General features: G+C 50.1%; 1 protein-coding gene across 2 annotated transcripts in view; it reads left to right on the top strand.

Annotated features, from left to right (window-relative positions):
- LOC135517160 (uncharacterized) overlaps window positions 1-25730 on the top strand; it is a 49605-nt gene that overhangs the window by 10963 nt on the left and 12912 nt on the right. The window contains exons 17-35 of one of the 2 annotated variants that reach the window (XM_064941225.1): window positions 533-649; window positions 751-843; window positions 1003-1226; window positions 1545-1747; window positions 1907-2155; window positions 2442-2671; window positions 2976-3140; window positions 3349-3438; window positions 6461-6811; window positions 8899-9249; window positions 9988-10353; window positions 10643-10774; window positions 10928-11080; window positions 11708-11824; window positions 12087-12260; window positions 12563-12767; window positions 12981-13135; window positions 13417-13529; window positions 13617-13698. In XM_064941225.1, the coding sequence (XP_064797297.1) occupies window positions 533-649; window positions 751-843; window positions 1003-1226; window positions 1545-1747; window positions 1907-2155; window positions 2442-2671; window positions 2976-3140; window positions 3349-3438; window positions 6461-6811; window positions 8899-9249; window positions 9988-10353; window positions 10643-10774; window positions 10928-11080; window positions 11708-11824; window positions 12087-12260; window positions 12563-12767; window positions 12981-13135; window positions 13417-13529; window positions 13617-13698 (3570 nt within the window). Of the gene's footprint in view, window positions 1-523; window positions 650-750; window positions 844-1002; window positions 1227-1544; window positions 1748-1906; window positions 2156-2441; window positions 2672-2975; window positions 3141-3348; window positions 3439-6460; window positions 6812-8898; window positions 9250-9987; window positions 10354-10642; window positions 10775-10927; window positions 11081-11707; window positions 11825-12086; window positions 12261-12562; window positions 12768-12980; window positions 13136-13416; window positions 13530-13616; window positions 13699-25730 lie in introns of both variants that reach the window. The other variant, XM_064941218.1, reaches the window with a different exon arrangement.

Raw genomic sequence — 25730 nt, 5'->3', positions numbered from 1 at the left:
GATGGGATGGTGTATTTCTGCAGAATGCTGTGGTAGCCATGCTGGTTAAGTGTGCCTTGAATTCTATATAAATCACAGACAGTGTCACCAGCAAAGCACCCCCACACCATCGCACCTCCTCCTCCATGATTTCCAGTGGGAACCACACATACAGAGATCATCCGTTCATTTACTCTGCGTCTCACGAAGACACAGCGGTTGGAACCAAAAACCTAAAATATGAACTCATTAGACCAAAGGACTGATCTCCACTGTTCTAATGTCCATTGTTTGTGTTTCTTGGCCAAAGCTAGAATCTTCTTCTTATTGGTGTCCAAAAGTAGTGGTTTCTTTGCAGCAATTCGACCACCTCATATATTTCCACCCCACCAGTTTTCACATGACGAAATTGCAAACGAATGTCTTTTGACACGAGTGCCGCCTTAACACCAGCCAAAAAATAGAGCCCTTATACAGAGCATTCTGAAAGGAAGGGAGACAAGGAGAGGAACAAACTATTGTGATGGACCCATGACTTTCTTAGCTATTTCAGTTGAAGCTCCCTTCGTCGGCCATACTGGAAGGAGATGTGTCCTGGGATCCTAACAATAACAGTGTGTTTGATTACCTAGTGAGAGGAAAAGTAGGAATCAACCGGCAGGAGTGTCAGGTAAGAGTAGCTATTCATTCACAACTTAAATAAAAAATATTGCTTATTTATGATTACAGCACTTATCAATCATTAACAATGTGGGGTTTTTTCTCCGTCAGTTTTCTGTTCATCTGAATGGCTCATCCGACAGAATTGGTCTGTATTCCTCGCTCACACATCCCTTCCAATCCAAGATCCTTAAAACATTGGAGGTGGGTTGCTAATGTGCTTTTTCAAAGGTTGACAATTGAATCCCTTAATTGACGAGGTATATAACATTTTTAAAAACATGTCGCTTTTTTGTTTTTTTGGTCAGCGTATCTCGTGGTTTCTAATGGGTTTTAGTAACTTTACTTTTTCGTATTCTCCAGGCCCGGCTCACTGCATACACTTCTATGGTGGACGGCAGAGTGAGCAGCTCTCTGTGTGTGAGGGCTGATGGGAAGGACAGAGCCCTGCTGGAGGCCCAGCTCTCCCACTCCCTACAGAGAGACACCAGAGCCCTGAGTCTACATCTGACCCTGCTCCAGACTCTACTACCTACTACAGCCACTCAGCTGCACCTCAACATGTCTGCCAACATGTCCTCAGATAGGTGAGTGCATTCTCACTAAATCAAATCAAATGTTATTGGCCACATACACATGGTTAACAGATGCTACTGCAGATAACATCGGAGCTCGTGCTTCTAGCTCCGACAGTGCAGTAATAGTCTAAGTATAGGAATGGAATTAAGAATATATAAATACTAGTCTATCAAGTAGCTACATACAGTGTGTACTTAGGACAGGTCTGTCTGTCTTAGCCACAGTTTTGTTGTATCCCTCCCCATGCGTTCTCACTCTGTATCCTAATTGTAATCGTTCATAGTACCTCCATACCTTCTCAACTCTCCCTGTCTATCTCCTTCCAGATTCTCCATGCATGGTGCCTATGACCAGGGAGGGGAGGTCCTGCAGGCCCAGGTGGCTGGCTCATTGGAGCACTCCCCTGGTTCCCCGTGGCTCCGGATGGCTGTCAACGGCGGCCTGAGGCACTCCTTACCCAGCCTCACTGCTCTGCCTCCTGCCCTGAGTCTGGAAGGAGCCCTGGGGCAGTCAGACTGGCTCACTGAAGGTATGGATCTATTTGACATAAGAAGTGATTGAGACTCATTCATCTGGCCTTGTCTCGAGAAGTGCCATGGCGAACCCACGTTTGTGTATTTTCCATGTTAATGCTGTATATAACACAGATGTGTTATTCAGTACTATGAAGTGTACATGTGTGTTGCAGGGCAGCTGAGAGTGACAGTGAGTAAGGCTGTGTACAGTGTGGAGCTGAGTCATCAGCAGGACCAAGGAGACACCTGGGAGGAAGAGGATGGCATGCTGGGGAAAGAGCCTGACGCGGCCAGTGATTGGTTGTGCGCTCGGGCAGGGGAGGAGTCTCTGTGTGTGAATGTGAGCCGCCGATTGGGCAGTCAGGCGAGGGGTGGAGTCAACGGCCAGCTCTCTCACTCCTCCCGCTGGCTCCACACTGCAGGTGACCCCTCCATCTGTCACATACTATAGTTATTTTGAGTCTCTACTCCCCCATTCCCTCTTCCCTCTCCTCAGATGTCCTCCTTCTATGCTCCTTTCTCCTCCACACTTTCTGTCTCCTTAGATATCCTCAATTAATATGATAATATGAAACCGTAATCTGTTGTAAAAAATAATGTGTCACATGCCCTGTTTATCATAAGTCTTACATACCCTTTCAAGTATTGGTAAATTACAGAAATCCGCACACATACATTGTGTACCATTGTCTGTCACCAATGTTTTAGGTATACCAGGTAACAGCAGTGCCCAGGTGAGCTGGACCCAGGAGGAGGGCAGGCTCTCAGTGCTGGCAGAACTACAGACCGGAGCTCATGGCCTGAAGGCTGAGTTTGAGAGGGCCAGGACTGGCGGGGCCTCCCCACGATGGGAGCTCCAAACCAGGGTACAGCACCAAAGCAAGGCCCTGGTCCAAAGAGGCCTGCCTAGCTCCATCCAGGCTACAGGGCACTATCAGGTGCAGCTTCATCCTCTTCTTCCTCATCCTTTCTCTTCTTTCTCGCTACTCTATTGTTGTTAAGAATGCTGCGTTGAACTTGATTTTGGACATACTCCTGGAGATAACCTATCAAGTTATTGAAGAAGATGTATCAACGATGCTTCAAGCTAAGGCTTTTATAAATATAAGAATAGAAATGAATTTGATTGTCAGGTTTCAAGCCATGAAAGACATTCATAATTCAGTCTTTACTTCTATGTATTGCAGTATTTTCAGTTTAATATTTACTGAGCAAAATTATTTTCATGACCTCTGACTGTAGGAGGAGACAGAGCGTTTGAGTGCAGGGCTGGCCATAGCAGTTGACGAACAGAAGAAGGTGGACGTCCTAGTGGAAGCCGGCAAGGGGAACACCGCCGCCAACCTGACTGTGTCTCTATTGCACCACCTGAGGCAACTCAAAGGAATGATACCTACATCATTGCAGGTGACTAACACATTTGAACATTGGAAAATCGCTCAAAAACACATTTACAACAAGACTCTGATATCATAGTTGTTTTCACTCCAAAGAAGAATAGGAACCGTGCGCTCCAACTCATGTGCCATACTGTCTGTGTTAAATTCCTCCACCTTCTCCCACTGCTCCCCCTTTAATAAACAAACTGTGTCGACGGGGGTCTCTGTTTTCACAGATGAGCTGCACGGGGTACGCCACCAACGGTGCCGCTAATGACCGCCTCTCGGCCCAGTGCTCCGGAAGCGTCGCCGGTCGACCTGTGGAGGTACGCGCCTTTCGCTCCGAGAGACCACACAGCAGCAGGCTCTGCTACGGCCTAGCGTTAGCCTACCCTAGCATCACCGCACAGGCCAAAGGCTGCTACAGCCCCATGGGTCAGGCCGAGCTCAGGGCTAACCTCACCCACTCCTCCCGGCTACTGCAGCTCTCCCTGGGGCTACCCTCCCACTCTAGCCTCAGGCTTCTGCTCCGGCCTGGGCCTAAGCGATGGGGACTGGGGTTCGGGTCGGTGGTTGGCCCCTGGAGGATGGACCTTAGTGGGGGGCTGAGGCAGGAGGCGGCAGGGCTCTATGCATGGCACGGCCTGGTTGAGTATGGGACTCCTCATGTCACACACAAGGCCGAGGTTAGAGGTCGTGTTAGGGCAGAGCGGTGGTGTTACCTCTGGGTGGAAGTGAGCGGGGTGTGTGACTCGGTCAGATCCAGCCTGGTGGTGTCGACACAGTGCGGGGTAGAGGTGCGGGTGGCCTGGGTGCGGATCACTGAAGGGGAAGGGGCACTAGCACCAAGCAGGACATCTATGACCATAATAGGAAGCGCTGTGAAAGACGGCCTCAGGGGTACTGTGGATCTTGAAAACAACGAGGATTCTCTCCACTGCCTGTTATCCTTGCTACTGAGAGAAAGCAAGGCTGAGCTCGGCTGGACCCTCCACCACCAATGGGCCACTCTCTCCGCCTCCTCCATCCCAGAAAGTGTTGACCTGCACGGGTCAGCCCAGCTCCGACGCGCCTCCCTCTCCGGGAACGCCCGGGTTTCCTTGGACACCCACTCGGCCAACCTGGACGTCACGGCAACTTGGGAGCCCCTCGGCCAGTCCCCAAACGCCGCCCTCAGGGTCGTCCTCCAACATGACCTTGCCACCCTAAAGCATGCTGGGATACCAGAGGACGCCATCCTGAGCGTGTTTGCGGGGCCCACTCAGGCACAGGTGGAGCTGGAGAGTGATACGTGTTCCATGCTGACCCACGGGACTAGTCTACATAGAGGGGAACACAGAAGGACATGGACCTTGGTTGTCCGTCAGCGCTGTAACCTACTTAAGGTAGAGACGTAGAAATAGAATTACTAGAACGGGCATACCCATTCTAATCAATGTCATTCTATTTCTATGAGTAGAGCGGTGGAAACATGGCGGGAACTGGAAATCAATCAATCAAATTGATTTTTACAAGTGACCTCAAACATGTTTCCCGGCAACAGAAAGCAGGAAGTGAGGAATCTTCACCAGAAAGATGAGCCTCCGCATTCCTTTACAGCATGGCATATCACTGACACGTGGGGTAATGCTGTCTCACATTTAGAACCCAGGTCCAATCAAATCAAATCACATTTTATTTGTCACATGTTCCCGAATACAGCAGGTGTCGGTAGACCATACTGTGAAATGCTTACTTACAAGCCCGTAACCAACAATGCAGTTCAAGTAATAGTTAAGAAAATACTTACTGAATAAACTAAAGTAAAAATCTAATCAAAAGTAACACAATAAGATAACAATAACGAGGCTATATACAGGTGTGGGATGTTGTTGGTGATGTGTCAGCTCATATGTATCTTTTATAATTATTTGATTTCAGCACAAAAACTCACACAAAATTAGACAGCCTGTATGCTATTGCAAATTTGACTGTCTTATTTAGCCATGAAGTGCTTTGAAAGGCTGGTAATGGCTCACATCAACACCATTATCCCAGAAACCCAAAACCCACTCCAATTGCATACCGCCCCAACAGATCCACAGATGATACAATCTCTATTGCACTCCACACTGCCCTTTCCCACCTGGACAAAAGGAACACCTATGTGAGAATACTATTCATTGACTACAGCTCAGCGTTCAACATCATAGTACCCTCAGAGCTCATCACTAAGCTAAGGATCCTGGGACTAAACACCTCCCTCTGCAATTGGATCCTGGACTTCCTGACGGGCCGCGCCCAGGTGGTGAGGATAAGTAGCAACACATCTGCCACGCTCATCCTCAACACTGGAGCCCCCCAGGGGTGTGTGCTCAGTCCCCTCCTGTACTCCCTTTTCACCCACGACTGCATGGCCAGGCACAACTCCAACACCATCATTAAGTTTGCAGACGGCACAACAGTGGTAGGCCTGATCACCGACAACGACGAGACCGCCTATAGGGAGGAGGTCAGAGACCTTGCCAAGTGTTGCCAGAATAACAACCTATCCCTCAACGTAACCAAGACTAAGGAGATGATTGTGGACTGCAGGAAAAGGAGGACCGAGCACGAGTCTCATCGACGGGGCTGTAGTGGAGCAGGTTGAGAGCTTCAAGTCCTTTGGTGTCCACATCACCAACAAACTAGAATGGTCCTAACACAACAAGACAGTCGTGAAGAGGGAACGACAAAGCCTATTTCCCCTCAGGAAACTAAAAAGATTTGGCATGGGTCCTCAGATCCTCAAAAGGTTCTACAGCTGCAACATCAAGAACATCCTGACTGGTTACATCACTGCCTGGTTCGGGCAATTGCTCGGCCTCTGACCGCAAGGCACTACAGAGGGTAGTCCGTGCGGCCCAGTACATCACTGGGGCCAAGCTTCCTGCCATCCAGGACCTCTACACCAGGCGGTTTCAGAGGAAGGCACTAAAAATTGTCAAAGACCCCAGCCACCCCAGTCATAGACTGTTCTCTCTACTACCGCATGGCAAGCGGTACCGGAGTGCCAAGTCTAGGACAAAAAGGCTTCTCAACAGTTTTTACCCCCAAGCCCTAAGACTCCTGAACAGGTAATCAAATGGCTACACGGACTGCTGTTGTAGCCTCGCTACTGTTATTTTTCACTGTCTTTTTACTGTTGTTTTTATTTCTTTACTTACCTATTGTTCACCTAATACCTTTTTTGCACTATTGGTTAGAGTCTGTGAGTAAGCATTTCACTGTAAGGTCTACACCTGTTCTATTCGGCGCACGTGACAAATAAACTTTGATTTGATTTGATATATTGGTTGTTGTTGCTGACTTTTGGTTTCTCCTCCACAGACTCTCCTGCCTCCGTACTTCTCAGTGAACGGCTCCTTGGTCCGCTCCGGCTGCACCATGCGCCTGGACACACACCTCCACACCGGGGGAGAGGAGAGGGGGGCCGCCAGCCTGGCCTTCTCCTCCTGCCTCCCCCAGCTCAGCCTCAGGAGCTCCATCCGTCACTCCCTGGCGGGGCTCCATGCCCTGGGCCTCCCCCCTCGCAGTGCCCTGGTCCTGGGTATCTCGACTGGTGAACGCCCTGGGGTAGGGGTGGAGCTGGAGCTGGGGCAGTGCCGGATCAGGGCTGATTCGGGGGAGAATAAGGCTAACTGGGTCGTCAATGTGACCCACTACTGCCCAGAACTACAGGTAAAGAACACACTGGCCAGGAGAGCACAAACAAATCTGATTCCGGTTACCGATCAGTGGAATCTGATGTGTTAATGCTGGGCTAAGTTCCATTGTGAGTGCCTGCATGTTTCTGCCTTGGCCAGCTTTTGGGGAAATGGGAAACCTAGTCAGTTGCACAACGGAATGCATTCATCCAAAATGTGTCTTCCGCATTTAACCCAACCCTTCTGAATCAGAGAGGTGCGGGGGGCTGCCTTAATCAACATCATCAGCACACGCCAGGAGCAGTTGATATTGGGGGTAAACTACAGTGCTCAAGAACAGAACAGCGGATTTCTTCCACTTTGCTGGCTCTGGTATTTGAACCAGCAACCGTTCATTTACTGGCTCAACATTCTTAACCACTCGGCTACCTACTGCAGAGTTGCATTCAATTCCATTTGAATTCCAGTCAATTCAGAAAGTAAACCAAATTCCAATTTCACATTTCCCCAATTGAAAAGCATTGAAGAGAATTGGAATTGGAATTTCAGTGCCCTTCCGGAATTGACTGGAATTTCAATGGAATTGACGCCAACCCTGCTGCATCAACAAAGTCTTTCGCTCTGTCTACCGCAAATATTACGGTTTCAACCACGCCCTACAATAACATTGACTAAGCTCTTAATCACCACTATGTTACAGCCTGATATCTGAGTTATGACTACTTTGATTGTGCTAGCTGGAACCCCAGCTAAGAGATGGTTTTGATGATAATAGGGGGTTGCCTATATATTATCAACACACCCGTCTCCTTTGAAGAACTTCAGAAGGAGTCTTCATCAAAGGCAAACCTCAGGGCTGATTTTTAACTGGGTGTCGCTGTGATAGAACACCAAGGGTGCACCCCAAATGGCACCCTAACAGGGTCAAAAGTTGCGCACTATAGAGGGAATACTGGTTAACAATAGTGTCCTGAATAGGTTGTTATTTGGGACGTAACCCATAGGATGGTTTGCGAGACCATATGTGTTCTGTCTGGATCAGTGCCCCGTGGTGTTTGTACTAGCAGCGGGAGCTCCTTGTCTCTAATTGTGAGCAGTGTGTGTATGTGTGCGTGCGTGCGTGCATGTGTGTGTGTGTGTGTGTGTGTGTGTGTGTGTGTGGGTGGGTGTGTGTGTGTGTGATTGACAGAGCTTTGTGGATGCAGCTGGACAGAGGGCTTCGCTTTGTTTACCGTCGAGGGATGGGGAGAGGGGGAGAGAAAGGATGAGTGAAAGTGAAGGGAGAGGGGGAGTGAGAGTGAAGATAGAGGGGGAACGAGAGAGGAAGTGAGAGTGAAGATAGAGGGGGAGTGAGAGTGAAGACAGAGGGGGAGCGAGAGAGGAAGTGAGAGTGAAGATAGAGGGGGAGTGAGAGTGAAGGGAGAGGGGAAGTGAGAGTGAAGGGAGAGGGGAAGCGAGAGAGGAAGTGAGAGTGAAGATAGAGGGGGAGTGAGAGTGAAGACAGAGGGGGAGCGAAAGAGGAAGTGAGAGTGAAGATAGAGGGGGAGTGAGAGTGAAGGGAGAAGGGAAAGTGAGAGTGAAGATAGAGGGGGAATGAGAGAGGAAGTGAGAGTGAAGATAGAGGGGGAGTGAGAGTGAAGGGAGAGGGGAAGTGAGAGAGGAAGTGAGAGTGAAAATAGAGGGGGAATGAGTGAGAGTGAAGACAGAGGGGGAGCGAGAGAGGAAGTGAGAGTGAAGATAGAGGGGGAGTGAGAGTGAAGGGAGAGGGGAAGTGAGAGTGAAGATAGAGGGGGAATGAGAGAGGAAGTGAGAGTGAAGATAGAGGGGGAGTGAGAGTGAAGGGAGAGGGGAAGTGAGAGTGAAGGGAGAGGGGTTGCCTTGAGTTGACAGTATGGATAGAAGAAAGGTTTTGTGTCATTAGAATACTTTTTGGAAGTGTGCATTCATGATAGTGCTTTTATAGTGTTGGGATGTGTGATTAGAGATAGGGTTTGTGTGTATGTACTTCGAGGGACTGCATATGTGTGTTTTACAGCGTGTGTATGTGCGCGCGCGTGCACATGCCCGTGTGTATACATGCACATGAGCCACGCATGCCCATGTATGCACATTTCTCCACAGAGCACAGGACTCCCTGCATCCCTGGCCTTCCAGAGCCTCCTCTCATTGGTCCCTTGCCAGCTGGCCGTTCACTGTACTCTAAAGATGGACAACCATGATCTTAATCTGGAGCTGGGCCAGTCCTGCAGTCCGGCAGCACACCTCTCTGGCTCCCTGACACACTCCTTCCCTGGGCTCCGGACCAGGGGCCTCCCCCTGAAGACCAGCATAGACGCTTGGGCCCCTGAGGGCCCCGGACAGACTGGGGCCCTGTTGATTAAAGCTGGCTCGTGTCATATCAGAGCTAATGGAGACATGGGGTCTAATGGACGGACACAGTGGGCTACGGAGTCAGATTGTCCGTTGCTACAGGTAGGCTATCCTCTTTTTTTCAACTATTGAAATGAAACACGTTATACAGAGATTATCCTCATTGCAGGCCTATGACATCAACAGTGAAACCCGAGAGGCTGCAAAACAGCTTCTATCTCAAGGCCGTCAGACTGCTTAACGGCAGTCACTAACTCAGAGAGGCTGAGAATGCTGCCTACATAGGGACTATCGCTGGCCACTTTAATAAATGGATCTCTAGTCACTTTAAACAATGCCACTTTAAGAAGGTTAACATATCTTACATTACTCAAATCATATGTATACACTGTACCTTATACCATCTATTGCACCTTGCTTATATATATATTTATATGTACATATTCTTATTCCATCCCTTTAGATTTGTGTGCATTAGGTAGTTGATGGGGAATTGTTCGATTACTTGTTAGATATTGCTGCACTGTTGGAACTAGAAGCACAAGCATTCCGCTACACACGCACTAGCATCTGCCAACCATATGTATGTGACCAATAAAATTTGATTTGATTTAATGTGGAAAGTTTGTAGTCTTCATATCACACTTACTGTATGTATCTACAACTTACTGTATCTAATCTAGTTAGCCCGGTCCCATATCTGTTTGTGCTGCACAGCCAACACCTACAAACAGATTTGGGACAGCAAGTAATTCACTCTCTTACTGAATATCCATGCCTGAAGAAAGCCATGCAGTTAAATCACAAAATCACACTCCTATCCACCCTTTATTTCCCCAGGGTCTTGACCTCCCCACCCAGGTCCACCTGAATGGCTCTGTGGGAACAGATGACCACAACATCTGGGTGGCCATTTTGGATGCCAGTGTGGAGGGGCAACAGAGGGGTTCCCTGAGGCTGACCGCAGGGGCCAGGTCTGGGCTGAGGCTAGAGGGACACCTCATTCACAACCTCACGGCCCTTGAGGAGATACCGGGCCAGAGTAGGATAGTGGTGACCGGTAGTGGTAGGGCAGACTCACAGGGCTACGATACAGAGGTGGAGCTACAGCTGGGGGAATGTGCTGTGAGAGGCTCAGCGACAGTGATGACAAGGGACAACCTGAAGGGGGCAGTGGTGTACCACAACAACTGCACTGCACTACAGGTACCGGCACATTTTGATGAAAGTGTTCTATTCTATTCCACTACCAACACCTTTGACACTGTCTCGCACTGGGTACTGATTTCCCCTAAGCACAGAATTAGGATCAGCTTCCCGTCCCTATGTCGTAACCTGAACTATTTGGGTGAAAAGTGCGAAACTGAACTTAGATCAGCTCTTAGGTGCAACTTAATCATACACTGCTATGTTAATAACTACTAACTCGTCATCCATTTTCAACCAATGTTTGATTTGCCGGTCTATATAACGTTATATACCAAATATTTTATAGGAATGGGGTAGTCCAGTTAAGATGAACGTTTCTTGGTCCTTGGTCATCACCCAGACACTCCTAGACACCCATGTCTCCATGGCGATGGATGAAAAGAAACTACAGGCTTTGATGGCACTGAAAACAACAAAGGTAGGCTACTGTTTTTTCCATACATTTCATAATTACAAACATTTCAGTGTTTCGAACGGCCTCTTCCGAACAATGCATGTTCATTGACTGATAAACATAGAGATGAATGAATACATTTCAAGTACTGTGTCTACCTCTGTTTGTGTCTGCCAGGGTTGGCAGGAAGCATCAGCCCATCTCAACCACTCTGTGCCCCTGCTAGAAAGGGTGGGTCTCCCCGCCAATTCTGCCATCACGACCCGCTCAGAGAGCCATGGCAACGGCTCTTACCACTGGCTCCTCCACTGCATCGTGGGAGGCCAACAGGTAACCTGATTAACAGCAGCTGTTTAGAGAGGAAACCACAGAATTAAATATAACACTTATTTAGGGCCCTATGCTTTGCGCAATCATGTGACATATCAATATTTTATCCTGCATTTGAAGCCTTATCCAAAAATGCGAATTTCACAAAAAAAATATAGCAATTGTCTGAGGATGGTACTGGACCAAAAGGGAACAGTTAGATGAAAAAGCTTGAAATAAAGGTTCAAATCCAGGCATGGCACATCACTGCGCAAAACGCAGGGCCCTAAGTATGATATTGTATCTCTATGGAGAAAACTGCCCTGTTGTATGCTAGGGGGTGAGCGGGGTGCATCCCAATAGTCTAAAGTCGCTTGCTTTCCTAGACTCCTCTCCTTCATCTGCACTGGTCTTTAAACACATTGCATCTTCTTCTTTTTTATATCACAGCGTACATCAGGGAAAGAATGCAAAATAAGCAATTTTACACTATTGAGATGTACCCTAAGATGTGTTCTTCTTTGCAGTCATCACGATTGTAATAGTGAATGCAATATCATGATTATCCACCATATTCATTTTAGCCAATTTCACATGTCTTTGGTATGTGTATATGTCCGTCTTTATGGTAAACACTTTTGTTTTTAGTGTATTGAGGAGATGACCGTAGAGAGGAGTCAAGGGATGGTGAGGGTGAAGAGCATTGTCAATCACACTATGGAACTTCTGAAGAACTGGGGACTGCCAGAGAACAACAGTATCCAGGTTAGAGACGTCAGACTGCTGATCCAAGCCAAACCAACCTGAGTCGAGCTGTACTGGGTTGACCATAGTTGCTGGAACCAGGCTGGAAAGGACAATGTGAAAAAACAAACAATATCCAAGCCAGCACAGTACGGTTCAGGTTGGCATGATAATGTGAAAAGCGGGTTTAGAGGTGTAGATTCCTTGGCTTATATATCGATCTGTTTTTCTACTGTATCTTATTAGATAAGTATTCAGTATGATGCCTTTGCTGTGCCTCCAGCTAGAGATTGGTTTTGGGCAGGTGAGGAACCTGACCATTCAGTCCCAATTTGGAGCTCAGCTAGCAGGACTGGGGCTTCAGCTGAAGGACAGTCCATTGGCTACTGAACTGAGAGGCAACCTGTGGCACAGTTGGCTTTGGCTTCAAGAGAGAGGCTTTCCACAGACGATGGAGGTAAAGAGCTATGCCCAGTCTGAATATCTTTGGCGATATCTTCAGTGAATTGAGTGCGTTTGGCTGTGTGGGTGTTCCTGCAGTACATTTCAATTATCTTCTACTTTACTGATGAGGGGTGAGTTACCCGAAAACAAACAATGAACTTCATGCTTAATGATTTTCGGGAAACTTGGCCCTGAAAACAAGTGCAGTTGAAGGAAAGAAGACAAGGATCCTTGGTCTGATGATCCGTCCTTGGTGTAATCCGTCTTTCCTCCCCTTCCCTCTGCCCTTTTCCTCTCCTCCTCCCTCTCTCCCAGGCCCTATGCTCCACACACAGGGTGCTGTCTCAGCTGAGGTCCAGGGCTCACCTCTCCGTGGATGGTCACAGGCTGCTGGGCTCTGGCCTGAACATCAGTTTACCCGATGGACATCTAGCCATGCTGCTCTCTCTGACCCCTCCCTCATCACCGCGTACAGACTTGCCATATAGTCTGGACACCGCCCTGACTGCCCAATTCACAGGTTAGCACACTAACCCAGCTAACGTCACGGAATGACAGAAAGTGGCCCTATTTGTAACGTTCGCTATCGGTCAAACGTGTCCTATGTATAACGTTCTGTCTTAACCAATCTGTGACATGTCTGGAATCTCCTTGACGTTCAGTATGCACACAGTTATGCCTTTTCTCCACTAGCCTACTTCTCCTTAGTGCCCTAATTCATTCCCCTCCATAGGGCCTATGAGGAGTGTGTCAGTGGACCTGCACTGTAAGGGGAGACGGGTGCGTGTTGTTGGGGATGTGAGGGGCTGGAGAACCTATGGAGGGTCCAGGGAGGCCAGAGCCACAATACAACACAGCTTACAGGGTCAGACCAGCCCTATCCTACAGGTAGGCTGGCTGACACACACACACACACACACACACACACACACACACACACACACACACACACACACACACACACACACACACACACACACACACACACACACACACACACACACACACACACACACACACACACACACACACAAAATGCTTCCCTACCCCTGTGTGTGTGTGTGTGTGTGTGTGTGTGTGTGTGTGTGTGTGTGTGTGTGTGTGTGTGTGTGTGTGTGTGTGTGTGTGTGTGTGTGTGTGTGTGTGTGTGTGTGTGTGTATGTGTGTAGGTGGAGGCCTGGGGAAGACTGACTGACTCTCAGCTCAGGTGCTCTGTAGCTGTGAACCCTGAGCTCAGCTCCTCTGTGGCCCTCATCATTCAGGGCCATCATCTACCAGACAGGTATGATGACACACACACACACACACACACACAGACACACAAACACAAAGCAACATGCGCTTGGTTGATGTTTGTGCTCGTGTCTAGTAAGGAGCTGATGGTGAAGGTGGTCCAGAATATCCCACAGTTGCTGCTCTATCTGCCCACTCAACTCAACGCCAGATCTCAGGTGTGTGGTACTGTGTATGTGTGTGTGTGTTCTTTAATTCTCACACCTCCTGCTGCCATTTTCACCGCCGTCATGCTAGCTAGAGAGAGATTGACAGTTCTGTGGTGCAACTCCAGCTACAATCGAAACATTTCTGTAAGGCATAAGCTCAGAAATAAAGGTTTGATCAAAGAGGAAACTGTAAAAGAGTTGGTTGTTTCGGAGTGTGTCTCGACTCCCCGCTGCACATTGGAGATGGTTGACATTTGTTTGCAAGGATGAGCCCTCTTCATCAGAAACCATGTTATGTTGATTTCAACAGCGACCGCTTTAATGATTTAAATAGAGTTGAGGGGTCATGAGGCATCAGGCTGTAAAATCAGTAATGGGAAACTGCGTATATGGAGTGTGGAAGTTGGCGTGGCGAAAATAGTGGCAGGATCAACACAAGTGTGTGTACGAAAAGCGAATCAGCTAATTGGGCAGATTTGTTGCCACTGAAGACCGTTTTGCGTGACTGACTGGGCTGCATAACAAGTCGATAAACCGGTGTGAATGACTCGTGCCGACCTGAGCTCCTTCCCACTGGGCAGGTGTATCACGGTGTCGCTGGCGGTAACATTATCTAACATGGCAACCAGAGCACTGCTGTTCTATGGAGGTGCCTGCCAACCTGAGGTGTTTCCCACTGGGCAACTTTATCACGGACCTGCCGTTGGTAACATTAGCTAACATGGCAACGAGAGCACTGGTGTTGCTTAGAGGTTCTTCCTACTGGGCAGCTTTATAACGGTGTCGCCGTTGGTAGATAAAATGTATTCCCCCCACCCATTATTTTATTTCAAGTAGAATAGCAGCCTACACAGGAAATAAATAACATTGTGTAATGACCTGCCTAGATCATAAATTAACTATTGTCCAGACAGAGGCCTGAGTTTGCGAATTGACGGTTTATTAAACCAACTTTACACAGGCTACTGTTTGGGCCGTAGCACACGCCAAAAAGATGACAGATAACCCACAAGCCAATCGTGACCTTCTCTTGGGAAGCCCAGACGTAAGAGAGAGAGAATAAAGGCTGAACCTGGTCTTAACTTCCAATGCTCCACCCCCCTGCCCAACCCCCCTCCACGCCACTCCGCCAACCACCAGGATGCCCGGCATCAGAACATTCCAGGCATTCCCGTGATTGGCAGATAGCAGGTTGATTGACATGTCGGACCCCGCGAACACCGGGTACTGGTCAGTACAACACAACCACCTCCTAGCCTAACACATAACACACAGCTGTCTGTGCGGGTCGCTACACAGCCCCCCACCACAAAGTCCCTCGTCCCCGAGGGAACAAACAAAGTCTCTGAAGCGACCCGGAGGTCTCCTTTGCCTGCGTGGCCGTGATGGTCGCAGAGTGCCCCTCTGGGAACCAGGGGATGAAGGCAGGGATATGGGGGACAAGGAAGCGGGAACGGGTAATACAGTCCGTGGCTCTGGGGAACCACGCGGTGACACAGGGGGGGAGACAGTGGGAGTGGGCTGTCTGGAGCCTTGTCTGCGGCACCTGAGGGTGGGTGCCTGGAGAATGTCATTGCCAGAGAGGGGAATTGTGGGGGTTCCTGGGGTTTGGGGAAAAGAGGCCCCTCTGTATGGGGCTAACCTGTCCCGGTGCAGTGCCACCTTTCTCCCCCTGGGAGGAAGCTGCACTCGGTACACAACCTCCCCTACCCTCTCCAGGACACTGCAGGGTCCCACCCAGTGACTGTCCAACTTGGAGCATCTAACCTTTTTTCCTTAGGGGGCTGTAGACCCAGACCAGCTCCCCAGCCACAAAGTGCCTTCCCCGGGTGTGCACGTCATAGTTCCTTTTCTGCCTCACACCTGCATTCACCAGCTGCTCTCTGGCGAAGGTGTGGGCTGTCTCCAGGCGGTCCTGGAGTCTCCGGGCATACTCCGGCCCCGGAGGAACATGAGGGCTATCCAGGGGCCGACCAAACGCCATCTCCGCAGGGGTGCGGATCTCTCTCCCCAGCATGAGGAGGGCAGGCGTGCAGGAGGTGGAGTCTTGGACAGCGGAGCGGAATGCCATTAGGACCATAGGCAGGTGCTTGTCCCAGTCACGCTGGTGTTTGGAAGAGACGATGGCCAGCTGCTGTCCAAGCGTTGTGTTGAAGCGCTCCACAAGGCCATCACTTTGAGGATGGAGAGGAGTAGTGCGGGTCTTGTGCATACCCAGCCTATCACACATGGTGGCGAACACACGGGACTCAAAGTTTCTGCCTTGGTCGCTGTGGATGGACTCTGCAGCTCCAAACCTGCTGAACATCCCCGCTGTCAGGGCGTCGACGATGGTCTCTGCCTCCTGGTCAGGCAGAGCATAGGCCTCGGGCCATTTTGTGAAATAGTCCATGGCCGTGAGCACCCAGCGGTTTCCACTGTCTGTGGTGGGGAACGGCCCAGCTACATCCACTCCCACCCTCTCCATGGGAGCCCCCACTGGGAAGTGTTGGAGCTGAGCATGAGAGCGGCCTGGGGGGCCCTTTCTCGCTGTGCAGTTGTCACAGCGGCGACAAAAGTCCTCCACATCCTTCTTGTGCTGCCCCCAGTAGAAGCCCCGACGGAGACGGCGCAGTGTTTTTGTGACCCCAAAGTGTCCAGTCCCCACCCCCCCATGAGTACTCTGGAGCACAGCCTCCCGCAATGCTTTTGGGACCACCACCTGCCACCTCTCCTCTCCCGTAGCTGACTCCTTCCATGCCCGCTGTAGCACGCCATCAGCCAGCCGCAGTCTCTCAAACTTCGACCACAACCCTTTGGTCGCGAGTGAGAGCGCTGTCACCTCTTCCCATGGTGGCCTCACCTGCGCCTCTACCCACTGTAGCACTGGCTGTAGGTCTGTGTCCCGTCCCTGCTGCTGCCGCCATTCAGCCACGTCGACAGTCTGCAGCTCGCAGCAGACAGGCCCGCTCGCCCGACACACTGTGGCACAGACACCCTCCTCTGCCCGCAGCTCTCTCTCCCGTCCCTCTCTCCGTTCACAGTGGCGGCAGCCATCTGCAGTACAGGGCCGACGGAACATGGCGTCGGCGTTGGAGTGGCGTGCCCCTGCCCTGTGCACAACCGTGAAGTCATACGGCTGAAGCTCCTCCAACCAGCGTGCCACCTGCCCCTCTGGCTCTCTGAAAGACATGAGCCACTGGAGAGCAGAGTGGTCAGTCCTTACAGTAAAGGGCAGACCACCCAGGTAGTACTTGAAGTGTTTGACGGAAGCCACAATAGCCAAGAGCTCCCGCCGGGTGACACAGTAGCGGCGCTCATGTTTGTCAAATGTTTTGCTGAAGTACGCCACCACTCTCTCCCCCTCTGGCCCCACCTGGGCCAGCACCCCACCCATGCCCACATTGCTCGCGTCTGTGTCCAGGATAAAGGGCAAGGTGAGGTCAGGGGGGGCGAGCACGGGGGCCCCGATCAGTGCACGTTTGAGGGTGTTAAACGCCTCCTCACACTCCACTGTCCAAGTGAAAGCCTTGTCCTTCGGCAGAAGGCGGTTCAGTGGAGCAGCAACGCTTGAGAAGTCCCGTACAAACCTCCTGTAGTACGAGGCCAGGCCCAGGAAGCTCTTCAGCTGACGCTGGTCGGTGGGGGTGGGCCAGTCTCTGACAGCCCCTACCTTGTCCTCCATGGTGCTGATCCCCTCCTTCCCCACTCGGTGGCCCAAGAAGGACACCTCTCTCCTCATGAAGTGGCACTTCTCGGGGTGGAGCTTCGGACCTGCGGCAGCCACCCTCTCCAGCACACGCCGTAGCGCCCCCAGGGCTGACTGGAAGGAGCTGCCATGGGCCAGGATGTCATCGAGGTATACCAGACACTGCTGTCGGGGGATGCCATCCAGCACCCTGTCCATCAAACGCTCAAACGTAGCTGGAGCGTTGCACAGGCCAAAGTACAGGACCTTGAACTGCCAGTGTCCTCTGTTAGTGGAGAACGCAGTTTTGGCTCTGGCCTCTGGGGAGAGGGGCACCTGCCAGTAGCCACTGCGGAGGTCTAGTGAGGAGAACCAGGAGGACCCTCTAACCAGGTCCAGCGACTCATCGATACGTGGTATGGGGTATGAGTCCTTCCTGGTTACCTCATTCAGCCGCCTGTAGTCCGCACAGAACCTCAGCTTGCCCCCCTTCTTCGGAACCATGACGACTGGCGCCGCCCAGGGGCTGTCTGAGGGCTCAATGAAGTCTGCCTGCTGCATCTCCAACACAGCCTTGTCTGCCGCCTCCTGGCGTGCCAGCGAGATACGGCGGGGACGCATCTTGATGGGTCGAGCATCACCTGTGTCGATCTCATGCTGCACCAGATGAGTCTGACCCACCTCTTCCTCACTCAACGCAAAGCTGTCTCTGAATTCAAACAGCAACTGCCACAACCGTTCCTGCTGCTCGGGGTCAAGACCAACACAGTTCCTCCCCCATATCTCCCTCACTGCAGACAGTGTCCTCTCCTCTCCCATCTGGGGTAGCTGGGCTGGGGGGTTGTGGCCCGGGCTCACAGAGGGCTGTGTCATGGAGGTAGCTGGGGGAATGTAACACACCGCCGTAGGTGACAGGGGGACTGAGGAAAAGTCACACACAGCTGTGGGGGAGGGGGCGCAGCCATGAGTCTCTGCTGCTTTAACTGTTGGAGTAAAGGGTTTGTTGGGTTGAGTGAATGTGACATTAGGGGGAGCCATGGTGACTTCCGTCCCTCCCTGGAAGCTCAGTGTGCCCCTATTTAGGTCTAACTGGCAGCCTGTGCTCCTAAGAAAGTCCAACCCCAGGATACAAGGGTCCTGCACAGCCGCCACCCACACAGGATGACGCACAGTCCTGCCCCCTACTGTCAGAGTCATTATTCCCTTCCCTTTCATGGGTGCCAGCTCACCTGTGACTGTGCGGAGCTGCACAGTTGTAGGCTCACACTGAGTCCAACCTGGCACAATATCTGGCCTCACCAGGGTTACTGTGGACCCAGTGTCCACCAGGGCGGAGCAGGGCACCCCTCCACAGTGACAGGGACATGACAAAAGTCCCCAACACAGGTCCGGCCCACCACAACAACAGGCTCCATCCGCTTGCCCTCGTCTGCTTCTGGGTGAAGTGGAGCCTTGCTTCCCCGTCTGTGCCGGTGGGCTCCTCCTGAAGATGATGGTGGTTGGGATAGAAAGCCAGGGGTCCGCACTACCCGGTCTATGCGGACCCCGAGCCGTTTCCCTGAGCTCTGGGGGACATGGGGCAATCTCGGCGCAGATGGCCTGGCTGGCCACAACCCCAGCAGACCCTGGGACCAGGGCTTGTGTTTCGTGCCGCCTGTAGCGACACAGCCCGAATGAGTTTTGTCATTTCGGCCACCCAAGCAGGCTTTTCCGGCTCCGGGCTGCTCTGCCCCCAGCTCGCACAGAGGGTGTGTCTCCCTGCACCCCCACCAAAGCCCCAGCTGAAGCCCCAGCCCACACCAGCTCCCTCTCCAAAGCCATCTCCAAGGCTGTCTGCAATGACTCAGGATGAGCCAGCTGGGTCTGTATGCGCAGCTCCGTAGGAGAGAGCGCCCGTATGAACTGGTCCCGTGCTAGCTCGCTCTGCACGGAGGGGGGCATGTGAGCATATGCCCGCCGAGAGAGGCTCTCAATTTCATTAGCTAGCACCCGTAGAGGCTCTCCAGGCTGCCTGCGTCTATTACTCAGTTCGGAGCGCAGTAGCCCGGGCTGTACACACTGTCCATAGCGCCTCCTCAGTGCTCCCACTAAAGCACCATAATCATGCCTGTCCTCGGGGCTAATCAATATCAAACAGGCCAGAGCTTCATCCGTGAGGCATAAAGCCAACTGCAGTGCCCTTTCTTCATCCGACCACCCCCTAAAATGAGCTAACAGTTCAAACTGAGCATGAAAAGCTTCCCAATCCGCCTTACCGGAATACTTCGGGGTCTTAACAGATACGGACGCAGCCGGGAACTGGGCGCCGCCATGTTTGTTTACATCCTGAGCCCCAGATTCCTCGTCACGCCGCGTCGACGTCGCCACTTCGGTCCGCCCACCAGAATCCGCGCGAAATACAGTCGACGAAGCACTCATGCCCGCTTCAGCCGCCATCGCTCTAACGTCCTCCCTCAAGCGGCCTCTGCGCTCCGACGCCCTGGCGATCTCCTCAGACAGAACCCCCGACGTCCATTCACACGCACCTCCTTGGCCATAATCGTCCCCTACCTCCACCTTCACTTTCGGATTCCCTCGACGCATTTTCAATCCCCGTTCTCACCTACGGTAGCTAGCCACATAAGTCAGCTAGCTAGCTGGCTAACTTGTATTAACGTTTTTACTTCTGACACCAATGTAATGACCTGACTAGATCATAAATGAGCAATTGTCCAGACAGAGGCTTGAGTTTGCAAATTGACGTTTTATTAAACCAACTTTACACAGGCTACTGTTTGGGCCGTAGCACACGCCAAAAAGATAACAGATAACCCACAAGCCAATCGTGACCTTCTCTTGGGAAGCCCAGACGTAAGAGAGAGAGAACAAAAAGCTGAACCTGGTCTTAACTTCCAATGCTCCACCCCCCCTCCACGCCACTCCGCCAACCACCAGGATGCCCGGCATCAGAACATTCCAGGCATTCCCGTGATTGGCAGATAGCAGGTTGATTGACATGTCGGACCCCGCGAACACCGGGTACTGGTCAGTACAACACAACCACCTCCTAGCCTAACACATAACACACAGCTGTCTGTGCGGGTCGCTACAATTGATAACCATCTAGATGTCACCTTGATACAGTCTACTCAATGGGGAGGGCATGAAGACACAACACCGAGATAGTTTCCTTCGCTCCCGCTTGCCAATGACTGATGTTCCGCAACGGGGTGGAAATGAGCTACCTAGTGTATCCAATATCAGGGTGACAGTCACAGTAAGCATACAAGCATCATTACTTTTAATAAAAGATAAATAATAGTCTGTTTAGTCTTGTGAAAATGTACAATTATTTGTAACAGTGAAATACGACTGATTTATCCTCTGGCTTGAAAACAGAAGTGCAAACTGACTCTCGTGGTACGGTAGTTGCATAGCAAAAAACAAACCACTCAATCAAAACTGTCCAACCAATAACGGAGCGCTGATGTTAGACCCATCGCTGTTGATCAACCCACTTCTTTCGACACGCCCACTTTGAGACACTCCAAGTATGCACTTAGCCATACTTGTCATTTCATAAAGTAGGCTCAACTGTTGACTTATTTATACTCGTGTGTGTGTGTCCTAGTGTTATTTAGTGATAATTTATAGGGTGGGGCATGAATTTATTTTAGAGGTGGCATGAAGTACATGAGAATGGACGGGGGGGCTGGTTGGGATCATTTTTCATTTTCCAAATACCTAAAACAGCTTTTTTGACGCAATCTAGACTCATAATCATTGTGCCTAATTTTATGTAAAAAAATCAGTCTATTTTCTGCATAGGTTATCTAAGCATACCTCTTGACCTGTTAAATTGTCATTTTAAATAACAATGCACATTGATTCTTTAAGAACTTTTATGCCTTAGGCATTTAGTACAACTGCCACAATGGTATATAGTATCATAACCCAAGAATTAAAGCCATTTTTGTATTTTCTAAAGTCTAGTAACTAGTAGATAGTTAGATAAGCTACTCTAAAATCAGACTCATTAGCTGAGATTGCACCAATTAGATGCCAGTAGCAATCACACCTACCATATTTGGCGATCCATTGAAGCTGGCCGGTTCTGCTCACAGATCCTGCTGCTGCTTGTTGCTACTGCTAGTATGCGTTTGCTTCTTTAGCTCCCACTACCAACCCAGACTCCACCTGTTAGGTTCTGTTTTCCTGCTGGGGGATTGGTATAGTTTACCATACTCACTGCTTGTAGGTCATTTTATATATTGACGCTTTGCTTGGGCAATGAGCTACCCCGAAGGAGCAGAGCCTATATTGCCAAGACTTGCATGATTCATTCTTTACTAAATGGTTCAACATATTTCTACGTGGTGTCTCCTGTCTGAACTTGGCTTGGTAGTTGGTTATGAGGTTGAAATATTGGGAACCTATAAAGCCGGCGAACTAAAGCCAAGTTCATAAAATTGCTAGGTGGCTAGTATTACAGAGAAACAACAAAACATTTTCATTGTATTTATTCATCATCAAGGAATCAATAGGCTACATAGCTCGATCAAAATACTGTACCTCCCTCGAGTCCTGCTCATCACCAGCAGATACAATTGAATCAAGTGCTGTGTGTGTCACTCGATACTTACTCTCTGATATTGTCTGCACGCACTACAGTATCTAGCGTCCTGCTTAGCAAACACTATATATACAAAGGTATGTGGACACCCCTTCAAATTAGTGGATTCGGCTATTTCAGGCACACCCGTTGCTGACATAAAATCGAGCACTAAGCCATGCAATCGCCATAGACAAACATTAACAGTAGAATGGCATTACTGAAGAGCTTCGTGACTTTCAACGTGGCAGCCTCATAGGATGCCACCTTTCCAACAAGTCAGTTGATTCATATTCCTGCCCTGCTAGAGCTGCCCAGATCAACTGTAAGTGCTGCTATTGTGAAGTGGAAATGTCTAGGAGCAACAATGGCTCAGCCGCAAAGTAGTAGGCCACATAAGCTCAGAAAACAGGTCCGCTGAGTGCTGAAGCGTGTAAAAATCATCTGTCTTCAGTTGCAACACTCCCCACCGAGATCCAAACTGCCTCTGGAAACAATGTCAGAACAAGAACTGTTCGTCGGGAGCTTAATGAAATGGATTTCCATGGCCAAGCAGCCACACACAAGCCTAAGATCACTATGCGCAATGACAAGCGTCGGCTGGAGTAGTGTAAAGCTCTCCGCCATTTGACTCTGGAGCAGTGGAAACGCATTCTCTGGAGTAAGGAATCACGCTTCACCATCTGGCAGTCTGACAGACAAATCTGGGTCTGTTTTTCATGGTTTGGGCTCGGGCCCTTCCAGTGAAGGGAAATCTTAACGCTACAGCATACAATGACAATCGAGACGATTCTGTGCTTTCAACTTTGTAGCAACAGTTTGGGGAAGGCCCTTTCCTGTTTCAGTATAAAAATGCCTCTGTGCATAAAGTGAAGTCCATACAGAAATGGTTTGTCGAGATCAGTGTGGAAGAGCTTGACTGGCCTGCACAGAGCCCTGACCTCAACCCCATGGAACACCTTTGGTATGAATTGGAACGCCGACTGACCAAGGCCTAATCGCAAATCAGTACCCGACCTCACTAATGCTCTTGTGGCTGAATGGAAGCAAGTCCCCACAACAATGTTCCAGCATCTAGTGGAAAGCCTTCCCAGAAGAGAGGCTGTTATAGCAGCAAAGGGGGGACCAACTCCATATTAATGCCCATGATTTTGGAAAAGAGATGTACGACAAGCAGGTGTCCACATACTCTTGGTAATGTCGTGTATCTTTGCTCCTGTTACGGCTTTTTTATTTTTTTTATTTTTTTTATTTCACCTTTATTTAACCAGGTAGGCTAGTTGAGAACAAGTTCTCATTTGCAACTGCGACCTGGACAAGATAAAGCATAGCAGTGTGAACAGACAACACAGAGTTACACATGGAGTAAACAATTAACAAGTCAATAACACAGTAGAAAAAAAAGGGGAGTCTATATACATTGTGTGCAAAAGGCATGAGGAGGTAGGCGAATAATTACAATTTTGCAGATTAACACTGGAGTGATAAATGATCAGATGGTCATGTGCAGGTAGAGATACTGGTGTGCAAAAGAGCAGAAAAGTACATCAATAAAAACAGTATGGGGATGAGGCAGGTAAATTGGGTGGGCTATTTATCGATGGACTATGTACAGCTGCAGCGATCGGTTAGCTGCTCAGATAGCAGATGTTTGAAGTTGGTGAGGGAGATAAAAGTCTCCAACTTCAGGGATTTTTGCAATTTGTTCCAGTCACAGGCAGCAGAGAACTGGAACGAAAGGCGGCCAAATTAAGTGTTGGCTTTAGGGATGATCAGTGAGATACACCTGCTGGAGTGCGTGCTACGGATGGGTGTTGCCATCGTGACCAGTGAACTGAGATAAGGCGGAGCTTTACCTAGCATGGACTTGTAGATGACCTGGAGCCAGTGGGTCTGGCGACGAGTATGTAGTGAGGGCCAGCCGACTAGAGCATACAAGTCGCAGTGGTGGGTGGTATAAGGTGCTTTAGTGACAAAACGGATGGCACTGTGATAAACTGCATCCAGTTTGCTGAGTAGAGTGTTGGAAGCAATTTTGTAGATGACATCGCCGAAGTCGAGGATCGGTAGGATAGTCAGTTTTACTAGGGTAAGTTTGGCGGCGTGAGTGAAGGAGGCTTTGTTAGTGAACCAGGCAAGGCAGTAATTAGAAAAACCGAGGCTACTGAGTCTGCCGATAAGGATATGGTGATTGACAGAGTCGAAAGCCTTGGCAAGGTCGATGAAGACGGCTGCACAGTACTGTCTTTTATCGATGGCGGTTATGATATCGTTTAGTACCTTGAGTGTGGCTGAGGTGCACCCGTGACCGGCTCGGAAACCAGATTGCACAGCGGAGAAGGTACGGTGGGATTCGAGATGGTCAGTGACCTGTTTGTTGACTTGGCTTTCGAAGACCTTAGATAGGCAGGGCAGGATGGATATAGGTCTGTAACAGTTTGGGTCCAGGGTGTCTCCCCCTTTGAAGAGGGGGATGACTGCGGCAGCTTTCCAATCCTTGGGGATCTCAGACGATATGAAAGAGAGGTTGAACAGGCTGGTAATAGGGGTTGCGACAATGGCGGCGGATAGTTTCAGAAATAGAGGGTCCAGATTGTCAAGCCCAGCTGATATGTACGGGTCCAGGTTTTGCAGCTCTTTCAGAACATCTGCTATCTGGATTTGGGTAAAGGAGAACCTGGAGGGGCTTGGGCGAGGAGCAGGGGGGGGGGGCGGAGCTGTTGGCCGAGGTTGGAGTAGCCAGGCGGAAGGCGTGGCCAGCCGTTGAGAAATGCTTGTTGAAGTTTTCGATAATCATGGATTTATCGGTGGTGACCGTGTTACCTAGCCTCAGTGCAGTGGGCAGCTGGGAGGAGGTGCTCTTGTTCTCCATGGACTTCACAGTGTCCCAGAACTTTTTGGAGTTGGAGCTACAGGATGCAAACTTCTGCCTGAAGAAGCTGGCCTTAGCTTTCCTGAATGACTGCGTGTATTGGTTCCTGACTTCCCTGAACAGTTGCATATCACGGGGACTATTCGATGCTATTGCAGTCCGCCACAGGATGTTTTTGTGCTGGTCGAGGGCAGTCAGGTCTGGAGTGAACCAAGGGCTGTATCTGTTCTTAGTTCTGCATTTTTTGAACGGAGCATGCTTATCTAAAATGGCGAGGAAGTTACTTTTAAAGAATGACCAGGCATCCTCAACTGACGGGATGAGGTCAATGTCCTTCCAGGATACCCGGGCCAGGTCGATTAGAAAGGCCTGCTCACAGAAGTGTTTTAGGGAGCGTTTGACAGTGATGAGGGGTGGTCGTTTGACTGCGGCTCCATAGCAGATACAGGCAATGAGGCAGTGATCGCTGAGATCCTGGTTGAAGACAGCGGAGGTGTATTTGGAGGGCCAGTTGGTCAGGATGACGTCTATGAGGGTGCCCTTGTTTACAGAGTTAGGGTTGTGCCTGGTGGGTTCCTTGATGATTTGTGTGAGATTGAGGGCATCTAGCTTAGATTGTAGGACTGCCGGGGTGTTAAGCATATCCCAGTTTAGGTCACCTAAAAGAACAAACTCTGAAGCGAGATGGGGGGCGATCAATTCACAAATGGTGTCCAAGGCACAGCTGGGAGCTGAAGGGGGTCGGTAGCAGGCGGCAACAGTGAGAGACTTATTTCTGGAGAGAGTAATTTTCAAAATTAGTAGTTCGAACTGTTTGGGTATGGACCTGGAAAGTATGACATTACTTTGCAGGCTATCTCTGCAGTAGACTGCAACTCCTCCCCCTTTGGCAGTTCTATCTTGACGGAAGA

Source organism: Oncorhynchus masou, chromosome 3 (genome assembly GCF_036934945.1).
Source record: "Oncorhynchus masou masou isolate Uvic2021 chromosome 3, UVic_Omas_1.1, whole genome shotgun sequence".
NCBI classification, from domain to species: Eukaryota; Metazoa; Chordata; class Actinopteri; order Salmoniformes; family Salmonidae; genus Oncorhynchus; species Oncorhynchus masou.
Note: the sequence above shows the minus strand (reverse complement) of the source record. Positions and strands in the feature narration are given on the sequence as shown.